Below are 25,500 nucleotides of genomic sequence, written 5' to 3'. Positions count from 1 at the left end.
AGCCTTTTTCTTCTTTTTATTCAGATTGTTAACAAGCTGCAAAGAATAGCTGTTTGCACAGCCAATTAGGTAACCAATATGGGTCCTAAGTTCGGCAAGGTGTTGGTCACTGTATTGACGGCAGAAGGCGAAAGCTTACAGCAAATGGTCAATGGAATTATAAAACGATATGTGGGTGCCACTGTTGGGCCACCGAGTGCCTTATAATAATAGTTGTACCAGCGATACGTTTTCAGCCTGGCAGAATTTGGAAGTGCGCTTAGACCTTGGCACTTTATGCAGTGGATTGTCATTTGTTGTATGACCGATTTACATCATTTATACGAAACATTTATGAGAAGATTGCCCAGTTGCATTTTTGCGTGGAGTGTGCGGATGACATTGCTCTCCTAATCAGCACAGATGAGAGCTGAACTCGGTTTGCCATCACTGTTGGATAGAGACGTAAGAAAGGATCAGACGCAAGAAAAACTCGCAAACTGCATTCAAAGATTCCCCAGAAATGCCATTTGTGCCAAAACCACATTGTTTTCTCTACGTTTATTGTTTGGACATTTTGTCTAGATTGGACGAGGTCAAATCAAACAAAACTTCGGTGTTTGGAAGCGTTGTGAAAATGGACTCAATGTAAAAGGTAAAGCATCATGAAATATATTTCATTTCGCACTTTTAGCTGATTAAACTCTAATGGACCCATTTTTCTTCTTTTTTCAGATTGTGAAAATGCTACGAGGAAATGCAGCCGGTACAGGCAATTGGGTTACCAATATGGGGAATGAGTTCAGCCAGGTGTTGACGGCAGGTGGGGGCGAAGGTTTACAGCAGATGGCCACTGGTATTGTGAACCGATAATCGGATGCGAATGTAGACCCGTCAAGCGCCCTATATATATGTGGATCGCGACTGCTGCAATCGACGCACCGGTAAAAGGTAAAGCATCACGAAATATATTTCATTTCGCACTTTTAGCTGATAAAACTCTCATGGACCCTTTTTTTCTTGTTTTTTTTCAGATTGTGAAAAAGCTTCAAGGAAATGCAGCTGATACAGCCAATTGCTTTCTGCTTGGCCAGATTTAGAAGTATGTTTGGACTCATTGCATTTTATGCGGCGTAGTACAAACGAATGTACAACTGATGGCATCAGATGTATGGAATATTCATGCAAAGATTGTCCGGCTGTATCTTTGAATGGGGTGCAGATGACATTGCTCTTTTAGTTTGTGTGAAGAGGGCGGAACTCGGTGTGCCGTCACTGTCCGGTAGTGAAGTGCAGGCGAAAGTCTTCAAGAAAGAACTTGTGCTTCATTGTCGCAGAAAAACCGCAATCATGTCACAATCGAAATGGAAATCAAGAAATTGTTGAACGCATTCATTGGTGAACAGGCTAACAATACTTTGGGTGTGCCTGTTATAGATTCAGGCAAGATCTGGACTATTTATTTTGGGAGGCCCAGAAGAGACATGTATCGTGTATTGTCGACCCGGATATTAGTTTATATGTATTGTTTAATCCTACCCTGCCGGCACTGTATTTTCGTGTAAGTTGTGCGAGTTCAGCAACCCGAAGGTGACTTGCGTGATCACCCACATTTCAAAGTCGCATCGAGAACAGGTTTGCCGAAATAACAACACGTATGTTGGATTAGTGCGTTCCCGTGTACCGATGCAGTAGGGGTTCACCTACATTTGAATAGGTTTATTCCTGGCACGAACATGGGTTCATTTCAAGTTCATTTATTTATGAAATTGAATAAGAATGGTGGGAATCACTTTTAATAACATGAATTTTCAGGTGGAAGTACAAATGATTTGTTTTTCCAGGCATATTTGCTGGAAGGAGTGTGCCCTGGAATCAAGATGGAGAGCAAGCTGCTGCTGCTGACTGTGCCCCTTCAATGTCTGTCTACTTGGATCGAACACAGCAATCTGTCAGCCAGTTGAAAAAGCAAATATTTGGAAACGACTGCGATTCTGTTGCTAACCTGTTGAAATATTCAGCTATTTTTGGTTAAATTTCGTTTGCATGAACTGCTTTTTCTAAATGCGTGACAAATACCCATGTTGAAACCAGGCGAACTAACCAGTATTGAATATCCGTACAACCTAATTGGTAGGAGCTTGCTATCAGTAGAAGAAAATGACGATTTAACTGATTTGGTCGACGATGGTCTACATCTTTGTCAATAATATTTAGCCAAATAGTGTACACATAGACATGTGACGTTTTGCACATCGATTTACGGTTGGAATTTATAAAATGACGCTGAATGGTTAACATTGTTTAGGTTTCATAATGGTAACTTTTTATAAGGTATCAAAATCAACTTTTCATTTCAACATTCAACTTCCGATTTATCATATATATTAAACCATTAGTTTTTCATTTTTCATGTATATTATTCTATGAGTTTGTATTATTCACAATAGTTAGATCAAATTTCTGTTAATTCGTCACTCTGTTAATTGCAATGTACGAATCTATGTGTTAATCATTGATAATGTGTTTTTATCTTTTAATTTTTGGTTAGTTTTTATCACAATCACTTGATTAAGTCATTCTGACACTCAATGATCACTCATCAAACTGTGAAATGCTCACATATCAGGCAGTTTCCCTATATCATATAAAGCGATAGCGTCACAAGTAGACATTCTGCTGTGATACGGAATCGAATATCTCTACAACCAAACTGGAAGGAGCGTAGGAGTGTGCAATCAGTAGAAGAAAGTGTGAATTTAATTGAGTGGAAGATGACAAAGGCTTCAATGAGGAAGTTGACGGTATGACGATTCCTTCTCCCAATACAGAACTGGTCAGAACCGGAATCAATCCAAGAACCAGGTAGGTGTTAGATGTAGAATATAGAATATCTGATATGTCATTCGTGCCACATGAAATACATTAGCTGGAGCAAGGAAATGCTGTCGCAGCTCGATGTCGGCCATCGGAATCTTTTCTCACCTATTATGACTTATCGAAGTAGTCATTCTACTGTGATGCATGGACTAATAAACCAACTGTATGTCCTTTGGATCCCCTTGCACCGCAGTAAAAATATTTAAACGACGCCCCGCACGTTAAGAACTCAAGCAAGCTCAGTCTATCTACCGGTACGCGCAATGGTGACTGGAAAGTTGCCTCTTTACATCAGTCTCATTAAAAACTACCAAAAACATAGTCGTGACAATGTAAATAAAACCCGATCAAGACTGTATATATGTAAGTGTACAAACATGTATTCAATATTCACGTGTTTGTGTCGCTTTCTTACTGACAGTCTATCAATGCGCATAGCACTGTCAGTTTGATTGCGATACATTCACGGACCTAACTATGCACTGTATATTAGAAACAGAAAAACTGCTCCCAGCGTAAAAATTTTACTTTTAGGCAAATTCAGCACCAGATGTTGAGTACCAACTGCGCACCCCTTGACGGAGAACCCATCCTCATCGGAGCTGCACCGTCGATGTCACACAACTAAACTTCGGATACCCCAGGGCCATACTCTCATCTGGAAAATTTGCGTTTCGAAATGTGCTTTCTTCCTATCTAGTCAACACGCGGAATCATCAACTTAGAGGACTTTTACATCAACAGCTACCCAAGAAAAAAAAAACCACAATAAACTATCGGACTATTTACACGTAGAAAAAGACCAAAAAAATATAAAAATGGACAAAATGATCTTCAACCTTGTAATATAGCTATTTCCAGAATCTCAATGTATTAAATTAGGCAGCCAGAAAAATTCATCCCAGTCGCTTGCCGGTTCAGACTGAATGGAACATTGTTTGGATGAACCGAAACCGAATTTCCAATTATGTACTTCGATTTAAAAATATTCTGTTAACTCGACCGCCGATCACACATCTATATCTGTACTTCGATTTCCGATTTCAAAATCAAACCCCCTGTTTCGCTCCCGGCAGGTGTGGTGGGTCTGTAAGGGACACTCAATCGAAAAATCAAACAAAATTTACCAGCCAAATAAATAAATAATGGGGACAATCCCTATTTTAAGATCAAAAAGAACTCGAGCGACTGTCGAAAGCAAATAAGAAGAATATCATTGACTGGGGCAGCGAATTACAACACAGGTAATCAAGCAAGTTGTAACTTGGAAGAGCTCATGGACTGAGTATCTCGAATGTCCTCAGTATAAGAAGACAGTTATTGGATCGGATAGGGACCTACAACGCTAAAAATTAATCTCATATTAACTTGGAAGAGCTCGTGTGACTTTCGAATGTCTCTAATGTAAGAAAAAAATCATTGGATAGGCAGTGAATTACAACACAGGTAATCAAGCAAGTTGCAACATGGAACAGCTCATCAACCGAGTATCTGGAATGTGTTCAATGTATGGTAAGAAGAATTATATTGAACGGTGTGGCTAAAACACAGAGGTTATAAATCTGGTGTTGAATTATTATGTGGCTGAGAATCTAGAATAGCATTAATGTAAGAAAATCATTGTACAGGGCAGTGAATTACAACACAGGTAATCAAGCAAGTTGCAACATGGAACAGCTCATCAACCGAGTATCTGGAATCTGTTCAATGTAAGAAAAATAATATTACACGGTGTGGCTAAAACTACTCAGATTATAAATCTAGTGTTGACTTATTATGTGGCTGAGAATCTAGAATGCCCTTAATGTAAGAAAATCATTGTACAGGGCAGAGAATTACAACACAGGTACTAAAGCAAGTTGCAACATGGAACAGCTCATCAACTGAGTATCTGGAATGTGTTCAATGTAAGAACAATAATATTACACGGTGTGGCTAAAACTACTCAGATTATAAATCTAGTGTTGACTTATTATGTGGCTGAGAATCTAGAATGCCCTTAACCCTATGTTAACCCGGGTTGCGAATTTGCAACAAGGTTTTTGGGAGTGGCTCGTACCCTTATTGTTAACATTTGTCCATTATTAACCAATGTTGCAGAATCACAACGTATTAGTAGTTTGTTTAAGCGTCGCGAGATGGCAGCACCTCACAATAACTTTTACTGGTTGGCATTGCGCAATGACTGTCTCCTTGAAGTAAGCAAGTCAGAATTTCTTAAGTAAGTTTTGCTCGATTATAAGCAATTCCTGGTTGTTTTCTTTAAAAGATCAGATGATGATCTTGAAATATAAAGCCTAAAGAATAGAAATATTCACTAAATTGAATTTGGTTACATTCATAAATCTATAATTTAGCCCACGAATTTTGGGTGTGCAAAAATACAACATTGATTGATCAGGGTAAAATGAAATTTTGAGATAAATTTTTTTATTTCAGTTTGTCCCCCTGCATTCAATTCTAATGATTAAATATTAATTACCCTTGCATTTACTGGTTCTTTTTTAATCATATTAGCAATCATGGAACGTAGCAAGCGGAAGCGGATTAAATTTGATGATGTCCTGAATGCTGTGACAGGAAACGACAGTGACCTTTCAGGTATTTCAGAGATGGAGGATGATGAAGCTGATGATGGTTGAGGAAATGAATCTGATAGAGGCGCAGATAATGATTCTGATGATACCGATGTCGGAGTGCCTGACTCGAAATCAGATGAGGAAACCGATGACGACGATGAACCCCTCAGCATGATAGCCGGCCGAAATAAAAAATCCAAGGGAATGGTGGCTTCTAATTACCAATTTCAACGAAAAGAGTTTGAAGTTTCTGTACCTGTACTTTGTTCCAGATCAAAATATTCCACCAGCTGCACTCAAAACTAATTGTGAATATTTTAGAGATATTATCACAGATGATATGTTTGATTTAGTTGTTGTTGAGACTAATAACTATGCAATGCAAAAAGATGGCTCAAATCTAAAACTCACAAAAGAAGAATTAGAAGTATTTATTGGCATTTATCTGCTAATGGGTCTTGTAAAAATGCCCCAGATTGGTAGTTATTGGTCAGTTTCATCGCGATATCCACCAATAGCTGATGCAATGAGTAGGAATCGATTCATGAAAATTGCGATTATGTTACATTTTGTGGATAACAATTTGGTCACTGATGACCAAAAATTAGATAGAATTTGGAAGTTACGACCATGGCTGAAAAAATTCAAAGAGAACATCTTGAATGGATGTAATCCTACCGAGTTTCAATCAGTTGACGAGATTGATTGGTTTCAAGGGTAGATCAATTGTTCGCCAATATCTACCAAAAAAACCAAAGAAATGGGGGATAAAGATGTGGGGACGTTGTTCAAATGATGGTTACTTGCATGATTGTGATGTTTATTCAGGTCAGGGAACAGGAATTGTAGATAGTTGTCCAGAAGTTGAAGGTTGTGGTCTGGGTGGGAACGTTGTAATTCAGTTATGTAATTCTTTGCCGGCTGACCGTAGTTTCAAGATTTGTGGTGACAATTACTTTACCAATTTCAAGATGGTAAATGAATTGAAAAAATGTCAGATGTATTACATTGGTACTGCTAGAGCAGATCGTATCGGTAAAGCACCTGTCTTATCCGACAAAGAGCTACAAAAACGAAATAGGGGCAGTTATGATCTTGTCGTTGAAAAGAATTCAGATATTGCAATCGTAAAGTGGCTAGATAATAAACCGGTCTTGGTCGTATCAAATTTCTTGGCTATAGATCCAGTAACTGAAGTAAAGCGATATGATACAAAAAAGAAAGAGCATATTCAAGTTCCCTGACCAGCAGTAATTAATGTATATAACAAGAATATGGGTGGCATAGATTTATTAGATATGCTTTGCACCCTATATAAACCTAGAATAAAAAGCAAGAGATGGTACATGTACATCTTCTACCACACTATCAGGCAGGCACTTGTTGACGCCTGGATCATGTATAAACGTGATGCATCTGCTTTACGGTTAGCGAAGACTATTCCCATGAGGAGTTTTCAGGCTTCAGTTGCAGAAGCCATGATCAAGGCTGGTAAAAAATCACGTGTTGGTCGGCCAAGTCTTGAAGCCTTGTTATCTCCTCCAGCCGTGAAAAAACGTAGGACTGTCATTAACCAACCAGTCAATGACATTAGATTTGATTGCTTAGATCATTGGCCGACCATAACGGAAACTCGTTCAAGGTGCAGGCTTTGTCCAAGTGGTTATACGCAAACTAAGTGTTCGAAATGCAATGTATACCTCTGTTTGAAGAGTAAATCAAACTGTTTTGTTGGTTTCCACAAAAAGTAACTGTGTTTTTCGAAATAAAACGTTTTTATCTGAATATATTTTCTTGTTGAGTTTATCAAATATTTTCCACATTTTACCAATGTTGTGGATTTGCAACATTTTGAAAAACTAGGTCAAACGGATGCATGGATAAAAATAGCGATAGATATCCACTATTAGTATCTTAACATGTTCTGAAAATGAATTGCATAATTTTTTGACAACCAGAAATGTCCTTGGTTAACATAGGGTTAATGTAAGAAAATCATTGTACAGGGCAGTGAATTACAACACAGGTAATCAAGCAAGTTGCAACATGGAACAGCTCATCAACCGAGTATCTGGAATCTGTTCAATGTAAGAAAAATAATATTACACGGTGTGGCTAAAACTACTCAGATCATAAATCTAGTGTTGACTTATTATGTGGCTGAGTATCTAGAATAGCCTTAATGTAAGAAGAAAATAATTGGATGGGTGGCAAATTACAACTTAGATAATAAATCTGGTGTTGACTTGGAAGAGCCCATTGAAGAGCTCAGCACCACAAAATATAACAAGAAATTCATTGATCTAGAAATATGTTATATCTAAACTACGCGTTTACTTTTTAAATTATCAATAATCTAGAAATATGTCGCCTTAGGATATCATCTAGTGTGAATAAGTCTATCAGTTAATATTAATATATTCTCATTTTTCATTGCCTCTGACCTTTTCTAAAATAAATGACTGATTCACTTTTTAATTTCAATTATCTAGAAATAGAACGATAACCACACTCGAATGTGGTGGACGGATAATAAGATAAAAACCCACAATCTACAAATTAAAAGAATTCTAAAATCAAGAAATTTATCTATTCGAACAAACTGAAATATATAAAATACACAACGTTTCGATCTCACCCAAGAGATCATCGTCAAGTGTGAGATATTGACTAAAAACAGTTGTATATATACATAGGAGAACAGGTTAATTGAGTAAAATAGTGAGTGAGTAAGTAATTCGTGTTTGGCAAGGCATTAATAATATACTTAGAGAGAAGGGAATTGTGTGGAGAAAAGCCATTATTTAAATTGGTACTAATATCTGAATGACGAGTAATTAGGGTAACTAGCCGGTTTTTTATTTATTATATCCTTTTTGTGGTCCGAAATTCGAGTTTTTAATTGACGGCCAGTTTCCACAAAGTAAATTTTATCACAGCCAAAACAAGGAATTTTGTAAACCCTGCAGTCCAAAGGTTTAGGTTTAGTGTTTTTAACCAAAGTCTTACTAATTTTTTTTTCATACGTGAAAATGATTTGTTCATGCAATAAAGGAAGAGAGTGCCGAAACTTTTCCAAAACAGGTACATACCGAACTACAATGAATTCAGAAATTTTTTTCAATTTCTGGAGGTTTAGAATTGAAAAGAGTTCCTTTAGCCTTGGAAATAGTGATTTTCAAAATGTGATCAGGGTAAGCCAATTTTTTAAGAGAGTTGGATATGTGGTCAAATTCAGCCGAAAGAAAGGTTTCATTGCAGATCCGTAGTGCACGGAGAAAGAGGCCTCGAGCGAAGAATATTTTATATCTTAACTGTATGGATATAGAACTTTTCCACTAAAAGAGTTTGTTTTATTACTTCAAATTATAGTCAATATGGGATTCGAGTCCAAAACCGGAGTGGTGTACATTCAACACGACTGTTAGAGGTACGAATAGCTCATCGAGAGCTCATCACGTGTAACCAACGAAATCTAGGATGAGAAATTTTGTAGATACAACTAGCGACACGTCGATTCTTTTTAGAGATTAGATTTCATGCAATTAAACGAGTATTTAGGAGAATATATTGGTCAAAAAACATGTTAGTTTAACCAGTTAATTTGTATTCTATTATATTTGATAATGAATGATTTAAATAGGAAATTAATCAAAGATCAGTGTTCAAATTCATTTAAGATCAGAGTTTAAATTCTATATGTTATTAATTTCAGATCAGCATTTCATCATTTCATGTCCGTTATGTCTCGATATTAAAATCCAATATAAATCCTAAAGAAAGGTCTTCTTCGCATTAATGGAGCCAACTACAACGACTCCTTTTTGAGTTTACTGCCTATGTTAGTTAACTTCTAGTTTGTGAACACTTGTGTAGGGATGACCTCGAAGATTGCGGGGGATTTTTTTCCCACTAAGAATGCAATGCAATACATTACATAGAAGAAATGGAAATGAAACCATGCAGTTTTTACCCTGGACCAAAACGAATAACATCATCAGAAATTGATGAAACGTGCATTGTGCAAGTGCAGTAGGAATTAAGTTCTGCAGCTGAAGAGATGTCGTGTCATCAGACTGTTAATTCAGCGAGGGCGAGGGAATAGCTCAATGCAGCTAGAAAAGAAGATACGCGAGCAGCGCTCAGAAAACTACCTCTCTAAAATGGCTCACTATCTTATAGAAGACGGTGGAGCCATCAAATTAGCAATAAAAAGAAATTTGGCAAGCTGTGGTCACCATTCTGCCCAACTCATAACCCTAATGATGCAGCGCGATGAAAACACATCATTGGCAAATTATTTCGTGTGTGCAAATTCCAAATTGAAATCTGAGAGCGATGGAGCGCAGACAAAAGGATTCTTTAGAGTGAAATTCAGTCAGTATTCGCAGGGGAATTCCTGGTCACACTAACCGTGCAAAAATGCTAAGACGAACTCCCCGATAATAAGCTACTTTCGCAGCTAAAGTGCATTATGATTTTTTAGGGGATGATCATGCCACGTGGAAACCTGTTAGCTGGCTGTAGAGGTGGACCAACCCTTTTTATATGTGACCATGTCTATTAAGGCGTATCTTTTATTGAGGACATGAGGTTCATATATATAATCTTTTGAATAATAACTAGTAAGATATTTTCCGGGAATTTGGATCTAACCCGGTATTCATAATCTTGGGTGGGAAACTGTTTGGTTAGCAGAAAGGTCTATGAATGTGAGCCATGCATAGCTCATGAATATACAAAAGTCCAATGACATAGCAGGGCTGACTAAAAGTGTTAGCATCTTATCGGGTGAATCAATTACTCCGGGGACCCCAAAGAAGAAACAAAGAAATTCCTTTATTACATTTTGTTGGGTGGAACTGGCGAAGATTTAAGAGTTCTGAATCATTTCACAGGAATTGTCTTTTGCACCCGGGCTGAGATTAAAAATATCCAAGTGGGAAAAACCAACTTGGGAATTGGGAGCCAGTCTGCAAAGAATTGCACCAAGTGCCAAACAATCAGATCATAGTGATACAATAGATGTTGAAACCTATGTAAATATTGATGAGGAAGTCAGTCTTGACCGCGTTTTAAAAGGGTTGGCTATACTCTATAAAGAGGTCAGAAATGTTGAGAACAAAGATATGACAATTATCTATGATACAACATTTCAAGTTCCAGCGATGAAGCTGATTTGTCTGGATACACCTGTGGAAGAAATTTCTTCAGTTAAGCATAATGCTATGATGGTTAACAAAAACACTTGTAATTTGCTTCAAAAGAAAAAAAAAACATACGAAAAAAACAGCAAAATAATATCATAATCTCTGGTTCGAGTTGAGAAATGTAGGAAACGAATTCTGCCATGTATCAAAAAGTGTTTTTCCAGCAGGAGAAGGGGAAGGTTTGAAACAGATGGCCGACAGCCTCATCAAACGTTATCAGAAGGCTATTAAGAAAAAAAATGTAAAAGAATGCATAAATCCTCCCCATGTAATTAATTTTGATGGTGAATGTGACAGCCAGTGGTGTGTTACCGGGTAATACAATCTTGATCGCATTCTGGGTGGAGGGATTCAGGGTGTGGGATATTTAGGTGGAGGCATTTTGGCAGAGGTATTATGACCCCAATTCAAAGTCATTATGATGCAGCGCAATGAAAAGACATCATTGGCAAATTATTTTGCAAAAATGTTCATAAACAATGAATGGTAATAGCTATTATAGTAAACAACACTGCATTCCATTCTTGTGAATTCCTTTATTCGACTTCGCTTATTTTTAATTCTTTTCATTTACATACAGGAAAGATTCTTAAGAGTGGAATTTTGTTAGTAATCGCAGGGAATCCCTGGTCACACTAACCGTGCAAAAATGCCAAGACGATCACCGCAATAATAAGCTCCTTCGAGACGACTGTTCCTCTACTTTCTCATTGAGAATGGAATTCAATAAACTTTATAAGCATTTAAAATTTCACGTTTCTTCTAGTAGATTTTACTTAAATACTTGACTTGACAGACATGATGGACGTTTTCTAGAGCATCCTTACTAAGAGCACTGTAGAAGGAACTGTTGAATAACAACGGTTCCTTCTACAGTGTGGTCTACGTTTTATCGTTTTTGCAATTTTAGCCTGGATCCGACATGCTACATTCCTGTCAGGAGGAATTTTGGGTGGATGTATTGTGACCCATGATTCACCAGCTGTGCAGATTTGAGAGAGCAATAGGGCGCACACAAAAGGGTTCTTTAGATTGAAATTCGATCAGTATTCGCAGGGAATTCCTGGTCACACAAACCGTGCAAAAATGCAAAAAAGACGATCTCCGTAATCATCAGCTACTTTCGCAGCTGGATTGCATTATGATTTGGAAGTGGACGTTCATGCCACGTGGAAACCTGTAAACCTGCTGTAGAGGCGGACAAACGCTCTGCTTATATCTGTCGATATATAACATGGCCATAATCTGATAAAAAATCTGAGTCATTTAAACCATGGCCTCCAAAAAGAATGTTATCACCAACAGAGATACAACGATATACACTTTGAGCATGGAATTTTAAAAAAACTTTAAAACATTAGTTTCTCTTACAATGTACACTATATGCCTCTTACGGACATCTCACCTTAGAGTAACAGTGGTTTCAGAATGTTACACTGTGTTACGGGCCTGGCCATCGTATATCATGTTACAACTAACATGTAACTCAACCTAAAGCTAAGAATTTACTGGCCCCATTCAAGCCACTCATTATATCATCCTCCCTTTGCAGGGACTCGAACCTGATGGCATCGCTACACTCAGCCACGGCACGAACCCCTGCCATAAACGACCATGTGCGCAGTTACATGCGCACTATCCGAACGAAAACTGGCGGCACCAATCAGACTGCTCGTTGTATAATCGCTTTGGCAATCAATTCCAATATGGATTCCGTTTCGTCTCTGAGTAAATTCGAACTGCAAACATTTGAAGAAGTCTGTCGTAGTTTCGGTTTGGAAAGTTTATCGAGTCATCAGATGTTGTGTTTGATAACTGTTTGATAACAAAGCACACGAGAACGAACAAACAAACCATGCTTCGACAACCCGGAAATCATATAAATGGGAAAACCCGGGTAGAAGTATGGACCAAATGAAACATGATTTCTGATTGGCTGACAATGACATCACGGTAAACCTGCGCATGTATCCGCACACATGGTCGTTTATGGCAGGGTTTCGTGCCGTAGCAATCTCGATGCCATCAGGTTCGAATCCCTGCCGGGGGAGGATGTCGTTATATATGTGACCGGCCTTATTTCCTCTATCGAATGACAGCAACCGATCGATTTCGGGGTTCTGGAGATCCACTTCTACAGCTGTGTTTCGCCGACTCCTCACGGTCCGAGACCAACAATAGCCAAGACAACGATCGACAAACCTGCGGCAACAGGAATAAACAATATAGAAGTTTATTAACACACATAGGTGTTGTCTGTAAGGACAACAAACAATGAATCATTCCCTATACAACATATCTTATATTAACAATTTAACATTATTTCATATTGATCGAAATGAAACTTTCCAAAGAACCTTCACCTAACTCACCCTAAACTGACACCACATAAATTCGATTACTCCGGAATTTACAATTTGTATTATATAAGATACTTATAAAGTTATGGATTTAAACAATATCTTACCTGCGGCAACAGGAATAAACAATATAGAAGTTTATTAACACACATAGGTGTTGTCTGTAAGGACAACAAACAATGAATAATTGCCGCGAAAAACCAGAACGCCACCTACTTAGAAAAAGGATGGCAGCACTGTACGGAACGGTTTCCCCTACAAGTTCACCCGGTTACATCTACCTCCTGGCAGAAAGAATATCGTCCTCGATATCAGGAAAATAGAAAGATAGATATATCAAATATATATATTTCGAATAAAATGCGCTATTAATTTTAAAAGTTTTTTTTTAAATTTTTTTTAGGATTATATACTATCCAATCGTACTTTTTTAAAAGCTTACTCATACCATAATTATACTATTTAACCAGAGAATAAAAATTTGACACATGACTTATACATATTTCTACGCAAACCTTACTACGTTCGATTTAGTTTCACTGGTCAATTTATCACGTCCCATCACAGTTACACAATTTCAAAATAGCCGCCATAATAGCTTCATTAGAACTTATGGCAGGATCTTTTCCTGCAGCAAAGAGAATCTCAATTTTCTTTGTCCATGATGGGTTTAACTGTGTTTGACCCACCACATAATCATCAAATCTAGTAGGCAATTTGCGTACTCGCTGAGGTCGAGGAGACCTGACTTCATTATCATTATCATTGCCCCCAGCCACCCCACTTTCAGAATTATTCCTACTTTCTACTTCATCCTCTGTTTCAGAATGAAACACTACTGGAGTGTGACTTGCAGACGATTCCGTGACAGGGTCAGACTGCTCAATAGTTAGCGGAGGTTGACTAGAAACGTTTCTCACAATTGGAGTGGTAGAAGATACTGCACTGTCAGCTCCGGTGTTATCAATCAAATCCCCAGATTGGCGATCCGACTCCACCATCACACTCTCCGGTGCAGCACCGTCTAATTCGTCGACTATATTATGACCCCTTCTCTCTATGATTACAAAATCATCTAACGACTCAGTTTCGTCAACCGACTCGGTTTCGAATACCTCCAGATCCAAGCATGGAATAGGTTTTTCCACAACTGCTCTCTCTTTAAGAGACGCCTTGGGCATTCGCAGAGGTACTGACAAGACCAACAATAGATTCCTATGCAAGGTTTTACGCTTGTTGGTTACAGTACTCTCCACCACGTAAACTGGTATTTCAGGATTGGGCTGACCAATCACAAGATAGGGATTTTCTTCCCACCGGTCGCCTAACTTATTCCTTCCTTTCACCCCAACTTTTCTCACTAAAACCATGTCGCCCACAGCCACTGACACACCACGAACTTTCGAATTGTAATATCGGGCCTAAGTAGCAATGAAATTTGAATTGAATCAATCGTCGTCATATCTGTCATAATACAGCAATCAGATTGAAATGATACACACAGACTATTAGGTCAGATCTGAAGAGAGTATCGCGGATACATCAATAGAATCTCGAGAGATAGAAACGACAAATCTAAAGAAAGAAGAGTTATAGTTTACCTGCAGTTTAGATACACTCACCTGTTTTAATGAGATTTCGGCGGGTCCATCCTTTCTTGGTCGACAACAACAGCCTACATACACCAAGTCAATCCATTCCACACCCTGTAAATGTATGTAGTGTCTGTAGTTTTACAGTTTTAAACCTTTCAAAAACGTTTTAACGAAAACTCACATTTAGGCCTCATCCTGTTAGCTACCGCGTACATCGTATTTGCCGTCGACTCAGACGCGTGGCTTGATGATATCTATAATAAACAAATCGCCCGTAGGCCAGGATGTGCTATAGTTTATTTCGACACACTTTAACAATAGGTGATACAGACCTCGAACGCTAAAGCTGCACAATAACATTCATAAAGACCGACACATCGCTTAGACAACTCGCGCCTTCACCAAGAACCTTAGTGTCTGATGTACCACAGTGGTTACACAGGATCGTAGAGCAACGTAGATACACTGTGGAGACAGCCACTGCCAGGACTGGGTGAACTCGCGCCAAGCATTGGTTGCCTATGACAAAACGGCCTCGGTCGTTCCCAATAACGCTGAACTTCAGGCTTACATTGTACGAACATCACACATCGAATTTACGATAGACGTTTGAATATAATGTTTGTTCGAGATAAAAAAAATCGTTACCTAATCGTAAAATCGGGGGAGCCACCCACTAAATGTGACCTTAAAACGACGTAAATTAGCCTAACTAGATACACCAGGGCCGTCGGAACAGGGGCGGCAGGAGCGGCCAAAGCCACCCCACTTTTTTGCTTGACAACAATTTTTTCAAAAGCACGCTGTACCGTGTAGCAGCACGTTGTTCTCTGTCCTAGGTGGTTGGCTAACGGCTTCTCTTGCTTCTGTGAATGAGACGTGAAATGGCCCCAAACGCATCTCCGGCGATTGAATTTTCAAAATTTTTCTAGCGGAGGGCCCCCAGACCACCCTTCAGAAATAAGCCTCGCCACTGAAAAATTCCTTCCGACGGCTCTGTACACAGAATGATAACGACTTTCGCGAAATTTAATCAAGTTAGAAACGCGAATAGTTTTACTTCCACAGTAACAGTAAATCAAGTGAGAAACCGCTACTGCGGTTTGGCATTAGACTTCAGTGTCGCTTCAGGGAAAACAGTTCCTAAATACAATCATAATTTCATAAATTGCCTAAAAATTTGCTGGGTACGCGTCTACAGTAGTTAGTCTGTAACCTGTCTGTGGTCGGATACTTTCACAAGCCCATCCGATTATAGTCAGTAACCTGTCTGTGGTTTAGTTTCACGATCGGATATTTTCACAAACCCCATATATAGGTATAAGCCCATCCGATTATAAAAAAGCTTACCACCAACGATTAGGTAACTAACTAATCCGATTATAAAAAGCTTACCACCAACGATTAGGTAACTAACTAGCGTCTGTTTGCTTCAAATATATTACACCCCCCCCCTCCCCCTCCCCCCGTATCACGGTGGGTGGTAGATATACTTCATAACAGGAAACTGGCAGGTGTAAACCACACGCGGACTTGGATAAATAACGACGACTATCAAACAATTGCCGCTGGTGGCTTTAACGATAGTTCCGCATATACCCGATAGATGGCGATCTAGATTCGCATAAGGCTACGCGTAATTAATTTGATAATCAAGTTGTTTATCAGTTAAGCACCAGAGGCGTGACTTACAATCAATCGAAAAATATTGTTAAATACTATTTACGTCTAGACTACTGGGTTTAAAGATTTCTGATGATTTTCGCGTTTTTTTTTTCTTATTACATAACACACCGGTAAGGTGGTATAAGGCGCTCAAGTAGGGTATATAACGTACCCTTCGAACACAGTTAGGATGTACTAGCTTCGGCAGTACATATACTAAAATTGGAACGATACAGAGAAGATTAGCATGGCCCCTGCGCAAGGATGACACGCAAATTCGTGAAGCGTTCCATATTTTTTTTTTCCCGAATTAAATCTTACATTTTTTTCCACTTTCCCGCGCTCCTAATTTAAGTTATACGGTAGCGCGAACGTAATCGCAGTTGTGGTTGAAACCGCATAATAGTACGATGCTTCTAGGAAACGGGCCGATTTTCGCTATCGCTAGCGTCAGATATATATTACGTAATACCATATGTTGGCTATGGTAACAACTACACTTGGATCTTAGCCAATAAGCGAGAGAGGCGATACAACTGATAAGAATGCGCAGCGCCAGCATCACTCTCGCCTCTACTCTACCAAATGAAATCCGCGAAAAAACACCTGAATTTGACGTACTTATGGTAACCTTAATTTGTCAAACAGGACCAACTAGCCAGTTAGCTAAAATCATTAAAATAGGGCCATCACATATCAATTGTTTGCCGTTACACCGACTCAAGTTTCTTGGATGAGTCGGTAGATAGGTAGAATCGTTTTTTTGCAAACTTTTAGGGCAAAAAAACCACAATTATCATCTATATTATATGGAAACGATATCCCAAATCTGCGCATAGTGCACGTGAAATTTAGTTTGCCTAGATTTCAAGAATAATTTTAATATTCGTACTCCGTCCTGAGCGTCATCTCTGCGTTCAAAAAGAAACAGTACATCGAATTACCAGCTTCGTTTTTAGAATGAATGGCAGCTTATTGGAACACAGCCAGTATCCTAGAAAACCAAGGCCAATAGTCAAGGCATGTTTTCACACGATGCACACTTGACTTAAGTAGCTCGTACATCGGCAGTGGGCCGGTCGGTCGATCGGCAGTTTTTATCAAAAATGAAAATTATTTCGATGAATCCCAGAAAAAAAGTTTTCACTCGGTACCTTTAAAGTCGGGTCGGTCGGGTTACGGCAAACAGACCATTATTTTGGGATGGCCTAGGCTATATTGAACCCTCAAATAGTTTTTGTTGATAACTTTGTTATACTTTATCAAGATAAGCTTATATTTTCTGTTGTTTGCTAAATATTGTTGGAAGGTACAAAAATTCCTAATTCCACACCTATCCAGCATTCACCGGTCCAAGGCGAATGGCTCAGTGACAGAATTTCTACCACTTAAGGGGACCAATTTAGATACGTAAGATAGATTCGTTTCTTACTATTAATCTTATAGATTACTTAATTACATGTTAATAAAGGTTTCTTTTACATCTTATCAAACTGCTACCTAAACAAAGAAAACCGCTGACCAAATACATAAGATGATATGGTACCGATTATGTAGTACTGTTCGCCCGCTTCAAGAAAACGATTAAAAAAATTTTTTGGAAGCTGAGCAGGGGGAGGTCATGACCCCTGAACCCCCCTTTGCATCCGCACCTGATGGTTGGATGCTTGCGGGATTAAATCTTCCTCGATCTTTATAAATGCATCAGAGATCTGTTATGTTTTCTATAAAGTTCATGCTTAGGTTTTGACAGTTCAGTTCAATATATAAATAACGCGGCCATTAAAACGCCACCGACCCGTCATTATTGTTTAACTACGAATCAGAGGATAGACAATTAATCACCTGTCTACTACATGTTGGACAGACTGATCAGCGAAGACAATACTCGATGCTAACTCAGCAATGGACACAACTAGAACAGTGTCCATGCATCGGTTTCGACAAGTGGATATAACGCCTCCTTAATTACTATGTGTTTTAATAATTACAGCAGTTTCGTTCTTACAAAATACGTTTATTTTTTGGACATACATGAGCACACATTTGCCCCGCATGGAAGGTATCGGAGACTGCCGCAGTACGAACTGAGGACTACCGATTCGGGTCGCTGAGGGACGCCTCCGCTACAGTGGCCACTTGAATGACGTCATGTTAGACTGATAGCGCGATAGCGCGCCTCCTCGAAAACAGTCGTATGATATCTCGGGGTAGAATTTTATAATTACTAAGGAGAGTTATTATCTAGAAATGATAAGAAACATTTTATGTACCTGTTTTTTCGGGTGGTGTCACAAATCCACGTCGTATTTCAGGTTCGATGTGAAGTGTTCCACTGCTGAAAGAAGTTTAATCTTCTACTAAGTGTCCTCTTCACGCGCCGGTCGCGAGTCAAAGGGATCCAATATCCATACGGATACACATAGTCAGTAACCTGTCTGTGGTTTAGTTTCACGATCGGATATTTTCACAGGTATAAGCCCATCCGATTATAAAAAGCTTACCACCAACGATTAGGTAACTAACTAGGATACACATGGCTTGATACTGGATGTAAAATCGCCAGTAAGTGGCTTTAAAGATAATTCCTAGTTCAACCGACACCATGCACAGTGCTCGACTGACTAAGGAACCAGTGTAACAATGGATACGCTTGATACTGGATCTACAATCGGTATCATGTAACGAGTCTGGCCCTATAGTCATCTGCCTATTGTACTCTCTGCTGCCGCACTGAACACATGTAACATAACGCGGTATAGTATTAGGCGCGAGCTAGCTCAGATTGATGTTTTATAGAAATGACCTATTTCTGAATATGGAACATAACTTTCATCACACCTGCACACATGAACTCTTCGCGTTACGCTGCTACCTTGTATAACGAGAAACCCATACAAGGCCAAAGCCTGGCAACGTGTCAAAATAAAATCACTGCCCGAGTCTGACCTAGTTGAACAGGATATGATATCATCGAAAACGAAATATTTATTTACGGTAAAAAATACTACACGGTTATTTATTAATTCTTGAATATTAACAGAAAAAACGGATTATGAAATGACACGTGAATCGACCGACTCTGTCTGTACCCGGATTCCTTATTCTGCGCGCTACCGTGTAGTTCCGTCCACGACAAAGCCAGCTCCAATTAAACACGATAAGAAGTAATTTCTATTCGCAAATATTTATTTGATATTTCATTTGACCGCAGGAGTAAAAATATAAGAATGTTCTCTTGAATGTTCTCTTGTTTTTATATTTCGCGCTATACAAACATTTGATTCACCAGGCGTATTTAGAGTAATCGGGAAAGTTGATACAAGCGTAGATATTTCCAAACTACATGTAGGCCTAAAGCTGTACACTGTACGGACTATCGGATTGTAAAAAAAAGTTTGTAATCAACTGATTTAACCATTCATTCTAAACAGAACCTGAGTTTTGGAGTTTCTTTTGTGGTTTTGTAATGAAACAACTGAATTTAATCATAAACTCTAAAGCAATTAGAGTTTTAGAGTTGAGTTCTTAGAGTTTTTTTTTAAGGTTTTTTTTGTCTTAAACAACTGAATTTTACAATGGATTCTAAAACAGTTTCGAGTCTTTGAGTTTCAGAGTTTTTTTTAGGGTTTCGTAAAACTTTTCAGATTTTAGAGTTTTCATAATTTTGTTCGCAAACAACCGAATTCAACCGTGGATTCTAAAAGAGCTTTGGAATTTTTAGAGTCCATGATTTAAACGATGAATAGCGAAGAATTATACATATCACCACTGACTCCGCCTTGATTAAAGCACCGAGTCCATCCATGATTAAAGCTATTAGGACATTTCATTCGTACGAGGCCGCATTCGTTTCGAAGTCGACATTCTGCGTGGACTTGACGAATCGTATCGAGTTGTTGCTCAAGAACTCGGCGGCGTGCAAACGTCGCAGCGGCAGCGGCCACAGCCCCGTGTAGAGCTCCCTGTCCAAATTACCGGTCGGCCAATCTCGACCGATGCACGCGGGCGGCTCGAGGTTGAACGGAGGTATCTCCAAATTCATGCGTCTGAATCGGCCGTGTTGGAAGGTCGGCAGTTCGCGGTTGACGGCGATGTTTGACCAGGTAGTCGTAAGAAGGAATAGACTGCCGCTGCTCGAGAGATGGTCGAGCACTTTCAACGCGTCGCCGGTTGTTAAGTGTTGCAGCATGTGTCTGCTGTGGATTATGTCGAATTGCTCGTTTAACGGGTTATTGACGATGTCCTGGTGTCGGAACGACCAGTCTTTCATGTTGGCGAATCGGGTGTTGTGGGCGTCGATCATTTCGGGCACGATGTCCATGCCGGTGTAGATGACGTCCGTTCGCGTCGTCAGAAACTTCGGCATCCAAACCATGTCTCCGCACGGGATGTCGAGAAAACGGATTTTACTTTTGCCGGTGGCTTTTTTCACGGCGTTGATCGTGCCGTTCAAGCTTTTCATCATATTCTGCGCGTAGGCGACGGACGAACCGCTGCCCGAACCCTGGAAGCCTTTGTAATTCGGCTCGTGGGTGCCCCACAACTTTTTCGAGTACACCTCCTGGAACGAAGCCATTCGTTCGTTCGTGTTCTCCTTCTTGGGCACGGTGGCCGGTCGGTCCAGTTTGAACGGAATCGTCCGCAACAACGGCCGTACTTTGTAGACGGGCGTCCACGTGACGCAGTTATCTACGACCGGTTTCGGGTAAAACGCGGACGACGGCTCACTTGGTTCGGTATGTTTCAGTATTTGCGGTTGTTTCACGTGTACGGCAGTTGACAGTCGCGATCTATCGTACATCGACACGAATACGACGCACGCGAACAAACCTGCCAAAACGATCGCCAGATAGAGTGGTGACCAGCGTCCAGTTCGCATCTGTAAATACATAGGAAAACGTACAGTTATTAAACTTTGCAGTTATTATAAAGGCAAATTTATCTCGTTAAATCAGATTTGATTTTCCTAATTATAATTTGCTAGTCACGTGTAATCTAATCAAATAATATTTGCACAACGGGATGAATTTGACGCCTTGTTCCAAACGGCTGACGAGAAAATACTGTCCGGTTTTTAAAATATTATTTTCTAGAGTAAGTTTCAGGTTCCTCTTTCAGTTTTGACATTAATATCAGTTTTTCGAAAAAAAAATTTATGAGTCCACCATCTTCAAATCGTATCAAACCGGAGGTGATTTGATGATTTGATAAATCGATTTGAATTTGATGCCGTGTTAAATTAAAAAATTAGGCCAAATCAAATTTGATTTTGACAAGATAAAAACGATTTTATTTAAAATCAAATTTAATTTGACGTGATAAATTCGCCTTAAGTTTTTGTGATTAGTTTTCGTGATAAAAGTTTTTGTGATTCAAAATGTTGACCTTCGTTAGCTTTTTGAGATAAAGGTTTGACCGCTTGTTATAAAAGCTATTGTGATACAGCTTTGAATCAAACACAGTCCCGCAAACTGCCCAGTCCTGCCGGGTTTTTACAAATCCGAACACCCGACTATATCTGTACTTCGATTTCCGATTTCAAAATCAATGTCGCTGTTTCGTTGTCGGCAGGTGTGGTGTGCGGATTTTAAGAGACACTCAAAATCAAATCAAATCTAACAATCAAATGAATTGGAGGGGAATGAATGAATTCTATTCTAATTTTCTTGGCTAGCGTGTGATGTCATATAAGCTTGTAGCAGAGTTCCTGACGACCACCGGAATTCCAGGTCCTGCCGTTGCCAAGTAAACAGATGGGGCTCCTCAAAATGGACTCCAAAGTTCAGTTGATTATATACGCATTGATTTAGTTATTGATTTGTCCAGTTCGTGTATACATTTTCTATTCCCAGCCGATTGTGCGGTGCCGATATTTAATAATTCAGTAATTTAGCCGACCACAATGGACATAACCTGAGTTGCCCCGGTTACAGATCCATTTCATTAATATAATTCATTGTGTCATATATCTACGCCTGACCAAACCGCACTCTAGATTCTAAGGATTGAGGTTGGGGAACATCGCAATATGTTGTCATATTGTTACCGATGCCAAACTAATATTCATTTTACTAATCGTAAGACATATCAAATTTCCAAAGATTCTAGATTGTATTCATGATAGTTTTTTGATCGGTGTTATATACTAATAGCTTCTTGTAAATACAACTTTAAACACGCGTCGAGATTTGTCAACATCACCAAAAAATACATAAAGTATTATGTATTTTTGATATCACAGATATTCCTATATAATGACGGTGGTACAGAGACTGAGATGATTTTCTGAATACTCGTAACGGCAAGCATTGTGGGCCCACCTACGTCAACATAGGTGGCTAGTCCCGATGGCTCATAATCATAGCATCCACAAATATGCGTCCGGTCAAGAGACGCCGTCAAATCCGAACGTTGCGCGGCACAGATGGGGCAACCCTGATGTGTCAAGAGACCTGTCAAGAGACTACCTGAGTGTGCCCTGTGCATTATATCATTCAGTATAACCTTTGCGTGACTATATTTGGTCATTTGCTCTTTATTTTCTCATTGGAGTCGGTTCCTCCAGCACAGAAAACGCCCGGGAGTTAGCCCTCTCTCGCGACCATAAAATAGGTTAATAACTCGGTCGATACTTAGGGGTAAAACTTCTCCCCTACACAGAAGAAGAGGTTCGGTTGTATACGTGTTGCAAAGCCTATTAATCATTCGTCGTTATTGATCGAATAATTTTAGTTAGCTCGTATTTTATGCCATAGATTTTCTATTTGTACGAATTTGTTAGGTGAAAAAAGATAAATATCTGCCTGTGCATACAGTTTGATGCGTGACGTTTTTGCGATGACTAGCCGATAACCACCCACAACGTGCTATATATCTACGTTAAGCCCAGGAGCGCTGAACCCCGAATTTCCCAATTATGTACTTCGATTCAAACAAAAAATTCTGTAAATTCGACCGCGCCGATCACACAACTATATCTGTACTTCGATTTACGATTTCAAAATCAAACACCTTGTTTCGCTCCCGGCGGGTGTGTAGGGTTTGTAAGGGACGCTCAATAATAAGAAAATCAAACAAAGTTTACCAACCAAATAAATAACAAGATTTTTAAAAAAGAAATGGTGAGCCTATGATGTTATCTATTGTGTGGCTACCTCTCTATTTTCTATTCTGTAGTGTGGATTTTATCATTTTATTTTTTTCTTCTATAGATACAGATACAGATATGGCCATTGTCCTATCAGTACCTGTACAAGCGCATGCACTCTCTGTGCTCCACTCTCTCACCTGAACATTCATAGGATCAATATATATAATCATATCAAAATATCATAACTGCAGCAGTTATAGTCATTTTAATACACCTGAGCTGGGGCCAACCCTGAATCATTTATGCCTGGCCAACCAGCATACTAGACGTATCGGCCCCACTCCGCGCGGTTGCGCCACCGCGCGGGATTTACGCGAAGCAGCAGAACACAAACATGGCCACTCTCTCAATTTTCAATGATAGAAATCGTGTGTGCATTTCAATTATTTCGGCTGTTAGGGTTTTAAGGCACAATATAAGTAGATGATGTGATATGGCGATGTTAATTAATGATAATTCCGCAGTGAAGCTAGTCACGAACGGTGCCGATTGAGTGTACAACTGCCAAAAACACTGAATTGTGCGTAGTTGCGTAACTATTTGCAGTTAATTGCAGACGAAACATGAAGCCTTAAAGGCCGTTTAAAAAAAAAATATACCAATCGCAATTGTAAAATAAAAATGAGATAGAACCTAAGTTAAAATTCTGGCCATTTCTAAAATGTTATTACTAATTTTTAGTCAGAGCGGAACGTTTAGTTTTCCAACAATGATGAGGGGTGGTAGGTAGTCATGCAATTCAAGTCATCATTTATTACACGTTACTTCCGGTTTGTTGAAAATCTCGCGAGTCCTGGACCAAACCCCAATGAACAATGTGATCTGTGTGCTGGCCACAAATGCACACAGATCACACTACACTACCCATTACACACTCCGGTACCCACAGCTTTCATATATCCATCCAAATATTAAGTGTCTTTCTTCTTGGATCCTAAAGATATAAGGTTAGGGAACATCGCAATCTGCCGTCAATATAATAATTACTGATGCCAAACTAATAACTTCAGAATAACTTGTAGGAAATATTCATTTCATATATCGTAAGAAATATCAAATTTCCAAAGATTCTAGAATGTGATCATATAGGCTGTCCGGAATTCATTATCTTAAAATATGAAGTAGAGCGGTTAATTTCGACGCTGTTTCTATGAAACCTAACACACAATACGACCGTGAATGGACACTTAATACCTCTCGAGTGGAGTATTTATTGTCCGAAATGATTACACTTAGGTTAGTCCGGGCAAAGCACGGGCTCGTGCGGTACTGTATGGTCGTGTCCAAGCGTATAGTTCGCTGGTATTTACACAAAACAAATAATTCGAAATTCTTACACGCGCGAAAGAAAAACGTAAAATATATGTTTAGAAATGCATATGACCCAAAAGACCATTCTAATGAATATCACGATTAATTAGATAACGCTAAATGAGCAACAGCTGTATTAATTGTGTCCGATTGGACCCAGATTCTGGGAATTTGTCTATCATACTAAACGACGAAATAAACTGTGGAAATAATACACATAAACTTTTCGCTACCGTAAGATCGGGTGCAAAAACCAGGGCTGTTCGAAGTGCGTTGGTCAGTATTACGGGCATAACAATGTCGACTGTTTCGAAAACTACATACAAGAAATTCCACCAGAGACGAAGTGAAATAGTTCGAAACTTTTACAGTAACTCACCTTGGTCGTTTAATTGCGTTTAGAGATGATATGAATCGTAGACGGGTGGACGGCGATAATTCCCTCAGCTGAACTGTCGTGCGATTGTCTATGTGCGTCCCTGCAAATGCGCGTGTGTATATAGCGAACACAATGCGCTGTGCAAACACCTGCGTGTTTCCCGGCGAAAACCTGCCCGTTTCCGTAGGGTCAGTCACAACGCGGACACACGCAATGGTTCCCAATACCTCCGTCACAGCCGACTGGACCCGCAGTTACGAGGCAAAACACGCCGTTCATGTCCTTGCAGAAATATACATACCAATCCCTACTCTATTTCATTCTAAAACAAAGGAGTAAGACACAGGAATTTCGTCAAATTTCTTTTTTTTTCACGAAATCGACTTTTA

The 25,500-nt window shown here is 39.3% G+C and overlaps 1 protein-coding gene, 1 long non-coding RNA gene and 1 other non-coding gene across 3 annotated transcripts in view; 1 reads left to right on the top strand and 2 right to left on the bottom strand.

Moving 5' to 3' along the window:
* Positions 1-18,591, bottom strand: part of LOC141913082 (uncharacterized) — a 45,198-nt gene extending 26,607 nt beyond the window's left edge. Inside the window, exons 1-3 of the long non-coding RNA XR_012620219.1 lie at positions 18,542-18,591; positions 14,785-14,857; positions 14,631-14,714 (exon numbers count right to left, since the gene is read on the bottom strand). This is a non-coding gene — a long non-coding RNA (uncharacterized LOC141913082). The remainder of the gene's footprint in view (positions 1-14,630; positions 14,715-14,784; positions 14,858-18,541) is intronic.
* Positions 16,461-16,567, top strand: LOC141913791 (U6 spliceosomal RNA). The gene has a single exon (XR_012620636.1). It is a non-coding gene; the product is annotated as a U6 spliceosomal RNA (small nuclear RNA).
* Positions 18,592-19,453: 862 nt separating the features above from the next.
* LOC141912873 (uncharacterized) lies at positions 19,454-25,206 on the bottom strand. The gene is made up of 2 exons (XM_074804294.1): positions 25,112-25,206; positions 19,454-21,150 (listed from the first exon to the last, which is right to left on the bottom strand). The coding sequence occupies exon 2, from the start codon at positions 21,148-21,150 to the stop codon at positions 20,098-20,100; it is 1,053 nt and encodes a 350-aa protein (XP_074660395.1). The 5' UTR covers positions 25,112-25,206; the 3' UTR covers positions 19,454-20,097.
* Between the last annotated feature and the right edge of the window lie 294 nt (positions 25,207-25,500).

This window comes from Tubulanus polymorphus, chromosome 11, assembly GCF_964204645.1.
Source record: "Tubulanus polymorphus chromosome 11, tnTubPoly1.2, whole genome shotgun sequence".
NCBI lineage: Eukaryota > Metazoa > Nemertea > Palaeonemertea > Tubulaniformes > Tubulanidae > Tubulanus > Tubulanus polymorphus.
Note: the sequence above shows the minus strand (reverse complement) of the source record. Positions and strands in the feature narration are given on the sequence as shown.